The 12,011-nt window shown below is 46.0% G+C and overlaps 1 protein-coding gene across 1 annotated transcript in view; it reads left to right on the plus strand.

The window, feature by feature from the left end:
• AP3B1 (adaptor related protein complex 3 subunit beta 1) overlaps window positions 1-12,011 on the plus strand; it is a 1,191,861-nt gene that overhangs the window by 160,884 nt on the left and 1,018,966 nt on the right. Inside the window, exon 6 of the mRNA XM_030193246.1 lies at window positions 3,694-3,760. Within this exon, the coding sequence (XP_030049106.1) occupies window positions 3,694-3,760 (67 nt within the window). The remainder of the gene's footprint in view (window positions 1-3,693; window positions 3,761-12,011) is intronic.

Here is a 12,011-nt window from a genome sequence, read left to right on the forward strand (position 1 = left end):
GTGTACCTGTTCAACTCCACTCACTATTTTATACACCTCTATCATATCTCCCCTCAGCCGTCTGTTCTCCAAGCTGAAGAGACCTATCCGCTTTAGGCTTTCTTCATAGGGAAGTCGTCCCATCCCCTTTATCATTTTCGTCGCCCTTCTCTGCACCTTTTCTAATTCCACTATATCTTTTTTTTGAGATGCGGCAACCAGAATTGAACACAGTATTTGAGGTGTGGTCGCACCGTGGAGCATTACAAAGGCATTATAACATCCTCATTTTTGTTTTCCATTCCTTTCCTAATAATATCTAACCTTCTATTTGCTTTCTAAGCAGACGGTTTCAATGTATCATCAATGACGACACCTAGATCCCTTTCTTGGTCGGGGACTTCTAATGTGGAACCTTGCATGACGTAGCTATAATTCGGGTTCCTCTTTCCCACATGCATCACTTTGCACTTGCTCACATTAAACGTCATCTGCCATTTAGATGCCCAGTCTCCCAGTCTCGTAAGGTTAATGCGTTTGTGTTTTTTAAAATATTTTTCACCGTGGGAATAAGGTTTTTGTTCTATGGGGTGGTGAAATGTTTTACTTCCACATCTGTGGTAATTCTTCAAAAGGTTTTACTATTACTGTGGATTTAGTGCAGTTTACCATGTGTCCCCATCCCTGTGTCATTCTCTAATATAAATTAACATATATATGCTTAGAAAATGTAAAACAAAAATTAAATTTATCTTGTTCAGTATCCTGTTCATGTTATTTTGTGTTGAATTTGAGCCCAGTTGTTAGGTAAATTCTTGGCCAAGACCTATTTGCATTAAAAAAAAATGTATGAAATATTATACTGAATAATTAAATTGGTAGTTCAATTAGAGTAATAACCTTGAAGAAATGGTCATTCCTGAAGACTTTTAATGAGTTCTTTATTGAGACCAGGAAAATGATATATACAGTGGGGGAAATAAGTATTTGATCCCTTGCTGATTTTGTAAGTTTGCCCACTGACAAAGACATGAGCAGCCTATAATTGAAGGGTAGGTTATTGGTAACAGTGAGAGATAGCACATCACAAATTAAATCCGGAAAATCACATTGTGGAAAGTATATGAATTTATTTGCATTCTGCAGAGGGAAATAAGTATTTAATCCCTCTGGCAAACAAGACCTAATACTTGGTGGCAAAACCCTTGTTGGCAAGCACAGCGGTCAGACGTCTTCTGTAGTTGATGATGAGGTTTGCACACATGTCAGGAGGAATTTTGGTCCACTCCTCTTTGCAGATCATCTCTAAATCATTAAGAGTTCTGGGCTGTCGCTTGGCAACTCGCAGCTTCAGCTCCCTCCATAAGTTTTCAATGGGATTAAGGTCTGGTGACTGGCTAGGCCACTCCATGACCCTAATGTGCTTCTTCCTGAGCCACTCCTTTGTTGCCTTGACTGTATGTTTTGGGTCATTGTCGTGCTGGAAGACCCAGCCACGACCCATTTTTAAGGCCCTGGCGGAGGGAAGGAGGTTGTCACTCAGAATTGTACGGTACATGGCCCCATCCATTCTCCCATTGATGCGGTGAAGTAGTCCTGTGCCCTTAGCAGAGAAACACCCCCAAAACATAACATTTCCACCTCCATGCTTGACAGTGGGGACGGTGTTCTTTGGGTCATAGGCAGCATTTCTCTTCCTCCAAACACGGCGAGTTGAGTTCATGCCAAAGAGCTCAATTTTTGTCTCATCTGACCACAGCACCTTCTCCCAATCACTCTCGGCATCATCCAGGTGTTCACTGGCAAACTTCAGACGGGCCGTCACATGTGCCTTCCGGAGCAGGGGGACCTTGCGGGCACTGCAGGATTGCAATCCGTTATGTCGTAATGTGTTACCAATGGTTTTCGTGGTGACAGTGGTCCCAGCTGCCTTGAGATCATTGACAAGTTCCCCCCTTGTAGTTGTAGGCTGATTTCTAACCTTCCTCATGATCAAGGATACCCCACGAGGTGAGATTTTGCGTGGAGCCCCAGATCTTTGTCGATTGACAGTCATTTTGTACTTCTTCCATTTTCTTACTATGGCACCAACAGTTGTCTCCTTCTCGCCCAGCGTCTTACTGATGGTTTTGTAGCCCATTCCAGCCTTGTGCAGGTGTATGATCTTGTCCCTGACATCCTTAGATAGCTCCTTGCTCTTGGCCATTTTGTAGAGGTTAGAGTCTGACTGATTCACTGAGTCTGTGGACAGGTGTCTTTCATACAGGTGACCATTGCCGACAGCTGTCTGTCATGCAGGTAACGAGTTGATTTGGAGCATCTACCTGGTCTGTAGGGGCCAGATCTCTTACTGGTTGGTGGGGGATCAAATACTTATTTCCCTCTGCAGAATGCAAATAAATTCATATACTTTCCACAATGTGATTTTCCGGATTTAATTTGTGATGTGCTATCTCTCACTGTTACCAATAACCTACCCTTCAATTATGGGCTGCTCATGTCTTTGTCAGTGGGCAAACTTACAAAATCAGCAAGGGATCAAATACTTATTTCCCCCACTGTATGTTGATTGAATTACCTGGATGTTTGTTTAATATCCTCGGTACAGAATGGCTTTAGCTTCTGAACTTGCTGTAGGAAGATAATTTTACCTGATGCTAAACAGTTAAACAAAAATGACTACTAATAAAAATGTTAATTAAGAGGTTTTTGAATTGGGGGAAGTGCCAACAGCCCTGCAGAAGAGAACCCTCCTCATTATTGGCAATTAAAAAGGCAAGCCAAGTGGTAATGACTTGAAAGCAGCAGATGCAAATAGTGTAGCTTAAAAGCTTCCAGATACATGTGCTAAAAAATACTTAAAACACTTACTGCTCTCTTTAATTGGTGTTTCCTATGGTTTTTCCCACATTGAAAAATGAGATAGTTATGGGAAGAGGTGTGAAAAGCATTATGGAATGAAATAATTTACTTACGAACTCTTGTTTTCTTTGTCACTTAAAATGTAAAAAATCATTCTGTGCAAAATTCAGTTATGTCTTAAAAGTTGATTATCATCTTCTGTGTCTTGTATATTCTACTTATCACTCACTCTAGAAAGCTTGTAGGTGAAAAGGTTTTATGATGGGCTTTGGTAGATGTCCTATTGGTTAGAGAAAAAATATTCCTCTTTTTAGCTACAGCTGCAGAATCAAGGTAGTAAAGCAAAAAGCTATCAAGCTTAATGTATGGAAAGTGATTCTACCAGGGATGATAGAATGAAGGTAGATAACATCATTTGTTTCTAGGTATGGTATAACAGCAGGCATATACACACCAAGTTCTGAGCCCTTTTCTGCAAACAGCAGTGAATGACTTCTGCACTGGGTAACCTGCATGATGACAACTCAAAACAACCTTCCTGGGCAAAAACGAATGGGCCACTTCAGTTTTTATCTGTGGTCATTTGCTATGGGAATTTGTAAGGTTTGGGGAAAAATAGGATGGCTATACCAGTGCATGCTTTAAAAAATATTTTCTTTCACAGATTTTCTTTCTCCTTTAATGTTCTTTGTAGGAGGTGATTTTTTTTTATTGCTTCAGGTTTTAACTCTGATCTCTCACATGTTATGAAAAAAGCAATGTTCAGTCTAGCAGTTAGTGCACAATTTGGCTCTAAAGTAACTTGTTGTTTAGCTTCTGTAATAGAAATGATCTCTTTGTTTTGTTTTTCAGTCTTGATCCTGAGCAAAAAGACCTGCTAATTAAAATAATAGAAAAACTTCTAAAAGACAAAAGCACAGTAAGTTATATGGATTCTGGATTGTTTGTTTAAAATGTATAAGACTGTTAAGCTTACTCTGTGTATTGAGTTCTTCTGAGTCTGCACTTATGTGTACTATTTTAACACTAGAAGTTAGGATTTACCAGTGACTTACAAGCTGCTTCTTTTTTATTTGTACTTAAAATTTTTCTTTACAAAATAAAAGGGAGACTCATAGATATGAGACCAAGAAAGTACAATATCAAACCTGGTCACTGAAATGAACCTCTCGAATTGTAACCTAGGACTAGTAATTGACTGAAAATGGGATAAGCATTGGGTAACAAGCCAAAGTAAACTTAACATCCGTAATAAGTGCACTTATTGGAGATAACACATAAATAATAACTTTTTATCTATTGCTTTCTGTCACCAGTAGCAAACGTATTGCCATGAACATTACTTGTAACAGGATCTGATAGCCAGGTTATTAATATTGGCCAGCATTTACTACCCTTGTCAGAGTTTAAAACCTAGACTGTTCCTTCCCAAAACCTTTTTCACACTGAGCCCCCATTTTCGTGGAAAATAAAAAATCTTGTGACCTCCCACTTTCTTCCAACGTGGTACCAAGTTTCCTTTTCGTTACCCTTTCTCGAGTCTGGTTGTACCTTTCAGGTGAGTCATACAGGCCGAGTTGTACTGTCCTGTGTGTCTATGTGGGTTGATATTGCTCTCCTGCTGCCCTTTTTGTTTCAAGAGTCGACATGGCCCCAGATGCAGGATTTGTGATCCACAGTTAGGAAATACTTCCCTAGGCTGTACTGAAATCTATTAACTCTTTACCTGGATATTCCTGAAATTTTGGCTTCTGAAATTTAGAAGGCAGATGCTCATTGTGGTGCAGAATGTTTTAAGCCTCTCATTACTTTGTAGTTTTCTCTCTGTGGCTTCTGCTTTAAACTTAATTAGGCATACTAATTCCTAGTGATAGCATTCATAAAAGTAAAATATATTGCTATGAGTTTTAATAGGGGTACTGAGAAGACGTTTGTGTGTGTGTGTGGGGGGGGGGGGGCACCTGAATGCAAAGATTTATAGGAACATTTGTATTTTACTTTGAAGCTGAAATGATAAATATAAATTGAATTATGACAGTAGTTCCCAAACCTGGTCCTGGAGGCACCCCAGCCAGTCAGACTTTCAGGATAGCCACAATGAATATTCATTGGAGAGATCTGCATGCAGTGGAGGCAGGTCATGCAAATCTCTCATGAATATTCATTGTGGATATCCTGAATATCTGATTGACTGGGGTGCCTCCAGGACCAGGTTTGGGAACCACTGAGTTATGGATAACCCAGCAAAAATTCAGCACCTTGTTGCCCTGGTATACCATAAATGGATATCAGGAATGTTTTTTTTATGACCATGCACTCTTTCAAAAGTCTGACATATCTGTATAAATCTCACCTGCAACATTTTGAAGCTCACTCTGTGGGAGGGAAACACTGAAGCCCTGCAGTGTTGGTAGGCTAGGCTGTCAGCAACACTCACTCTCACTCATGCACCACTCACTGTCACTCATAGACCCGCCCTCAGCCCCGCCCTATCCGCACATAATTCACAACCCCAGCGTTCTAAATGAAGCCACCACCGGAAGTTGAGGCGTCGAGATATCCGCTTTCCCCATGAGTGTGTGCCCCACCTTTGCGTCACTACGTGATGATGACGAGGGCGGAGCACTGACACTTGATGAAACGCCATCTCCTCCTGCCCCTCGGCAGCCATTTTTCCGATAGAACCCGCATCACGGAGTGCCAGCAGCAGACAGGTGCCTGGAGGGGGGGGGCTCAGGGACAGCTGGGTCGGTGGCCATGGGTGACTACAGGGGGGCCCGGGGAACAGAAGGCTCGCAGGACAGCAAAACCTTGGTAGGGCCCATAGGCGCCCGGTATAAGAGGCTTGGAGAGGCTAAGCCTCCCCCTGCTGCAGCAGAATGGATCAGCTGTGGAGTCCAGCTGTTCTGAGGGGATTACATTGTTGATTTACCTCCATCCTCACAGCAGGAGCTGCAGTGAAAGCCCTCTAGCAGTTGTAGAAATTGGTTTATGGTTTGTTTACCTTACTGCTGGGAGAGTAGGGGGGGTTGGCTGGAGGTGTCCTGGGTTGCCAGGGAGATATTTAACAGGATGACTTCCTGACCTGCACTGAGGACAGATAGCAGCAGAACGGATACTGGGCCAGCATGATCAGAAAAAGTCACCAGACAACAAAGGTAGAAAAGATCATTTTATTTTCATTATAGTGTTTGGAATATGTCCACTTTGAGAATCAGGTGCTCAGCATTAAAAGTTTATATTTATTTACTTATTTATGGCATTTTATCCCACATTAAACATGAATTAGGGTGTTTTGTGGCTCTACGTGAGAATTGTGATGATATGATCCCTTGTTTCATATTGTTGACGGTCTGCATTTTCCTTATGGGTGGTATATTGGTGTATTAGGTTCTGCCCAGTGTAATATTTATGGTACAGTAAGGTTCTGAGTGTGTTTTTGCACAAAGTTATGCATAGTGTTTTGCAGTTGAGCGATTGTGGTTAGAATATGCTTTGAGCAAACACTTTATTCTTTGACATATGATACATATCTAATATCTAAATTTAATAAAAGGTATTAATTGTGACTTTTATTTTTATTTATTTATTTTTTCTGCGTGTTATCAGACAATTATGGATTTAAGCTCCACCCCTGGCCCCACCCCTGGCCCCACCCCTAACCCGCCCCCTTTAGTCTCCCCAAACAGTTGGGCTACCAACCGCCTATGCTAGGGCTCGTTTCATCTCTCACTGAAACGGGCCTTTTTTTTTACTAGTATTCTTATAATGAACTTAATTTACTTATAAAGCAAAACTAGGAGGAAAGAGCCTTGGAGCTCAACCTGAATTTAGGCTTTACATCATAAGCATAAAAAACCTCATAGAAAGTATTAAACTACAAAAAAAGTGCTATGTGCAATGCAAAGCAATCAGATTAAAACATGTTTCCATAGAACCAAGTGACTAGGAACTTACATGAGTATTGCCATAATGGGACAGACCACTACTACTACTACTTAACATTTCTAGAGCGCTACTAGGGTTACGCAGTGCTGTACAAATTAACGAATAAGGACGGTCCATGCTCAGAAGAGCTTACAATCTAAAAGACGAAATGTCAAGTTGGGGTAGATGAGATTTCCTGAGAAGAGATGAAGTGATTAGGTGCCGAAGGCGACATTGAAGAGGTGGGCTTTGAGCAATGATTTGAAGATGGGTAGGGAGGGGGCCCGGCGTATGGGCTCAGGGAGTTTGTTCCAAGCATGGGGTGAGGCGAGGCAGAAAGGGCGAAGCCTAGAGTTGGCGGTGTTGGAGAGGGTACTGAAAGGAGGGATTTGTCTTGAGAGCGGAGGCTACGGGTAGGGACATAAGGGGAGATGAGGGTAGAGAGGTAAGGAGGGGCTGCAGATCGAGTGCATTTGTAGGTGAGTAGGAGAAGCTTGAACTGTATTCGGTATCTGATCGGAAGCCAGTGAAGTGACTTGAGGAGAGGGGTGATATGAGTATATCGGTTCAGGCGGAAGATAAGACGTGCGGCAGAGTTCTGAATGGACTGAAAGGGGGATAGATGGCTAAGTGGGAGGCCGGTGAGGAGTAGGTTGCAGTAGTCAAGGCGAGAGGTAATGAGAGAGTGGATGAGAGTTCGGGTGGTGTGCTCGGAGAGGAAGGGGCAAATTTTGCTAATGTTATAGAGGAAGAAGCGACAGGTCTTGGCTATCTGCTGGATATGCGCAGAGAAGGAGAGAGAGGAGTCGAAGATGACACCGAGGTTGCGGGCAGATGAGACGGGGACGATGAGGGTGTTATCAACTGAGATAGAGAGTGAAGGGAGAGGAGAAGTGGGTTTGGGTGGGAAAACAATAAGTTCAGTCTTGGCCATGTTCAGTTTCAGGTGGCGGTTGGACATCCAGGCAGCAATGTCAGATAAGTAGGCCGATACCTTGGCCTGGGTTTCCGCAGTGATTTCTGGTGTGGAGAGATAAAGCTGGGTGTCGTCAGCATAAAGATGATAGTGGAAACCATGAGAAGAGATCAGGGAGCCTAAGGAAGAGGTGTAGATTGAGAAAAGAAGGGGCCCAAGGACAGAGCCTTGAGGAACTCCAACAGAGAGCGGGATAGGGGAGGAGGACGAACCATGAGAGTGTACTCTGAAGGTACGATGGGAGAGATAGGAGGAGAACCAGGAGAGGACAGAGCCCTGGAACCCAAAGGAGGACAGTGTGTCAAGAAGTAGGTTGTGATTGACAGTGTCGAAAGCGGCGGATAGGTCGAGGAGGATGAGGATGGCGTAGTGACCTTTGGATTTGGCGAGGAACAGGTCATTGCAGACCTTTGATAGTGCCGTTTCTGTCGAGTGTAGGGGGCGAAAGCCGGATTGGAGCGGATCGAGGATGGCATGAGTGGAGAGAAAATCAATGCAGCGGCTGTGAATGGCGCGTTCAAGTATCTTGGAGAGGAAGGGTAGGAGGGAAATGGGGCGGTAGTTGGAGGGACAGGTAGGGTCAAGTGATGGTTTTTTGAGGAGTGGTGTGACCACAGCATGCTTGAAGGTGTCCGGGACAGTTGCAGTGGAGAGAGAGAGGTTGAGGATATTGACAGATGGTGGGTGTTATAGTAGGAGTGATGGTGATAAGTAAGTTGGTGGTGATGGGGTCTGAGGAACAGGTGGTGGATTTCAAGATGGAGAGGAGATGGGCGGTTTCCTCTTCGGTGATAGCAGGAAAAGAGGAGAAGGAGGCCTGGGTAGGTTGGTTGAGAGAGTGGGTTATAGGATGAAGAGGAGGAGAAGGTTTGGTGGTGAATTCGAGGTTGATCTTCTGGACCTTGTCACGGAAGTAGTGGGCCAGAGTGAGGAGAGAGTGAGGGGGGGGGGGTGGGAGCGGGGGGCACTTTGAAGAGGGAGTTGAGGGTGGCGAAGAGAAGTGGGTTAGAGCTGAGGGAATTAGTTAGTTGGGTGTAATAGTCCTGTTTAGCGAGGAATAGGGAGGATTGGAAGGAGGATAGCATGAATTTGAAGTGAATGAAGTCAGTATGGGCGCGAGATTTCCTCCAGAGGCGTTCAGCCGAACGGGCGCAGGAGCGAAGGTAACGGGTGCAAGGGGTCAGCCAGGGCTGGGGATTGGTATGCCTTGTGGGACGGGAGATGGACGGTGCAAGGGTGTCTAGAGGAGAGGAGGGAGTGGCATTGTAAGTGGAGACAGCTATGTCAACAGATTTGGAGGACATGATGGAAGGGAGGAGATCAGAGATACTAGAGGATAAGGTGGGGGGGGGGGGGTCAATAGCCTGGAGATTTCTGGATGTAGTAGTTAGTGTTGGGCGAGATTGAGGGGGAGGGTGCTGAAGTGTGAATGTGATTAGGTGGTGGTCAGAGATAGGAAGAGCTGAAACGCAGAAATTGGAGGGTGAGCAAGTAGAAGAGAGGACGAGATCAAGACAGTGGCCAGATTTGTGAGTAAGGGTTGTGGGGCTCAGTTGGAGGTTGAAGGAGGAGGTAAGAGTGAGGAACTGAGAAACATATGAGTCGGATGGGTTATCAGTGTGAATATTGAAGTCACCAAGAATGAGGGATGGGGATGAGGGCTCAAGAAAAACGGAGAGCCAGGCATCAAAGTCGGTAAGGAAGGAAGGGAGGGATTTATCAGGGGGGCGGTAGATGACTGCAACTCTGAGTGGCAGTGGGTGGAATAGACGGATGGAGTGAACTTCGAAGGATGAGAAGCAGTGAGACTGAGGTAGGTGGAGAGGTTGAAAACTGCAGGAGGGCGAAAGTAGTAGCCCGACGCCGCCACCACGGCCAGTTGGGCGGGGCGAACGGGAGAAAAGAACCTCCGTGGCATAGGGCTGCGATTGAGGCAGAGTCGTCGGGGGTGAGCCAGGTTTCAGTTAGGGCGAGCAGTTGAAGGGAATGGGAGATGAAGAGATCGTGGGTGAAGGGAAGTTTGTTGCAGATCGAGTGGGCGTTCCACAGGGCACACGAGAAGGGGAGGGAGGAGGTGGGGGGAGGAGGGGAATAGAGATGAGAGTGCAGAAATCGCGGGGACGTTTGCATAGATGAGATGAGGACGAGGACAGGTGTGGGGAACCTGGGTTGGGATTGATGTCACCCGCGGATAGCAGGAGAAGGAGCAAGAGAGTGCGGAGAAGGGTGGGTGAGGAAGGGTGACGAAGGCGACGAAGACTGGATGCGCTTAGGAGGAAAGGGGAAGGGTTCATGGCAGGAAGGAGGTGTTGAAGGTTGAGAGCTAGGAAGGAGGAGGACGACAGTAGGGATGGTGAGGTGGTGGGGTACAGGGGTAGGTAGGGTATTGCAGCAGTGAGCAGGACGGAAGAGGACAGGGATGGGTAGTGAGATCGTGTGGTATACAGCGGTGGGAGGGGGAAAAGATTAGGGAGGGACAGGGCAAGGAATAGGATGTGAATGGGGGCCATGAGTAGTGACTGAGGTGTTCACAGGGCAGGTGGGTGGGCTGGGAGACAGGCAGGTGAGGGTGAGCAGTTGGGCAGGGAGTGATGAGTTGGGAGTGATGAGTTGGTAGGAAGATGGGCTGGGATGAAGGCAGGTTTCAGGGTGGGTGGTAGTCAGTCAGGTGATTGGCTAGTAGGCAGGTTGAGTGGCAGGAGCAGGTGAGTGCAGTGGAGAGCACAGCAGCAGTACTGGAACAAGCTGGAATGGTTTGAAGCAGGAGCTGGCGGACTAGAACAAGCTGAAGCAGACAGACTGGAACAGGCTGAAACAAGCTGAAGCAGACGGACTGGAACAGGCTGAGTCAGGCAGTCTGGAGCAAGCTGGCTGGAGCAGAAGGCCTGGAGTAAGCAGGGAGAAGCTGGAACAAGCTGGAGCAGAATGACTGGAGCAAGCAGGGAGAAGATGGATCAAGCGGACTGGAACAGGTTGGAGCAGCTGGACTGGAGCAAGCAGGGAGAGCAGGATCGGGTGGACTGGAACAAGCTGGATCAGGCGGACTGGAGCAAGCAGAACGAAGCTGGAACAGGCGGACTGGAGCAAGCAGGAAGAAGCTGGATCAGGCGGATCGGAGCAGGCAGGAAGAAGCTGGATCAGGCAGACTGGAGCAAGCAGGATGGACCGGAGCAAGCAGGGAGAGCAGGATCGTGCAGACTGGAACAAGCAGGATCGGGCAGACTGGAACAAGCTGGAACAGGCGGACTGGAGCAAGCAGGAAGAAGCTGGAACCAAAGGTCCATCAAGCCCAGCATCTTGTTTCCAACAGTGGCCAATCCAGGTCACAATTACCTGGCAAGATCCCCAAAAAGTACAAAATATTTTATACTACTTTTCCCAGAAATAGTGGATTTTCCCCAAGTCCATTTAATAATGGTCTATGGACTTTTCCTTTAAGAAGCCGACCAAATCTTTTTTTAAACTCTTCTAAGCTAACCGCCTTTGGGGGCGTGGCTAAGCCTTGAGCGGAATGGCTGCCTGATCTCACAGCTCCGCTGTTTTTTAAGAATCCTGAACTCTCGTCGCCTACTTTTTGTTGCCTTTCCCATTTAAAAAGTCGGGGGCTGCTTCCTGACAATCTTATGGCTGGGAAAGGTTCAAAACTAGACCCGATGTCAGCGCCTCTGCCAGCACCCAAGCGGCACAAGCAAGATCCTCGCTCTATCGGGGCAACGGCAGTTGCTTCTGAGATTTCACTCCAGGGTATTATGGAGGAATTGCTTTCCATCAAAGCGCTCTTGCAGGAGAATCAAACTTCTCTACGGGACATTAAGGATGAGATTGTAGACATCAAAGTGAATCTATCCACTACAGAGTCTCGCACCTCAGTGATAGAGAGTAAATCGGAATGTCAGGAAAACCTCCTTAAGGGCTTACAAAAGAAAGTCACGGCTGTGGACTTCCTACAAAAAGAGGTTGAAGACCTGCATAATAGGCTTCGGAAAAATTCAATTCGGCTGGTCGGCTTGCAGGAGGGAGCAGAGGGTCTGCATCTGATCACCTTCCTAGAAGATTTCTTGCCGAAATTGTTGGGCCTTAACGTGGAGCAGCGGTTAGAAATTGAACAGGCGAATAGAACGCCATCTTTCAAACGGCTGTCTCAGTCTGCGCCGAGGCCTGTTGTTATCAAATTCCTCTGATATCCGACAGCGTTACTCTGTCTGCAGCGAGCTAAACTAAAGGCTCCACTTACCTATGATGGTGCGAAGATATTCATTTTTCCGGA

The sequence above is a fragment of the Microcaecilia unicolor genome, chromosome 2 (genome assembly GCF_901765095.1).
Source record: "Microcaecilia unicolor chromosome 2, aMicUni1.1, whole genome shotgun sequence".
NCBI lineage: Eukaryota > Metazoa > Chordata > Amphibia > Gymnophiona > Siphonopidae > Microcaecilia > Microcaecilia unicolor.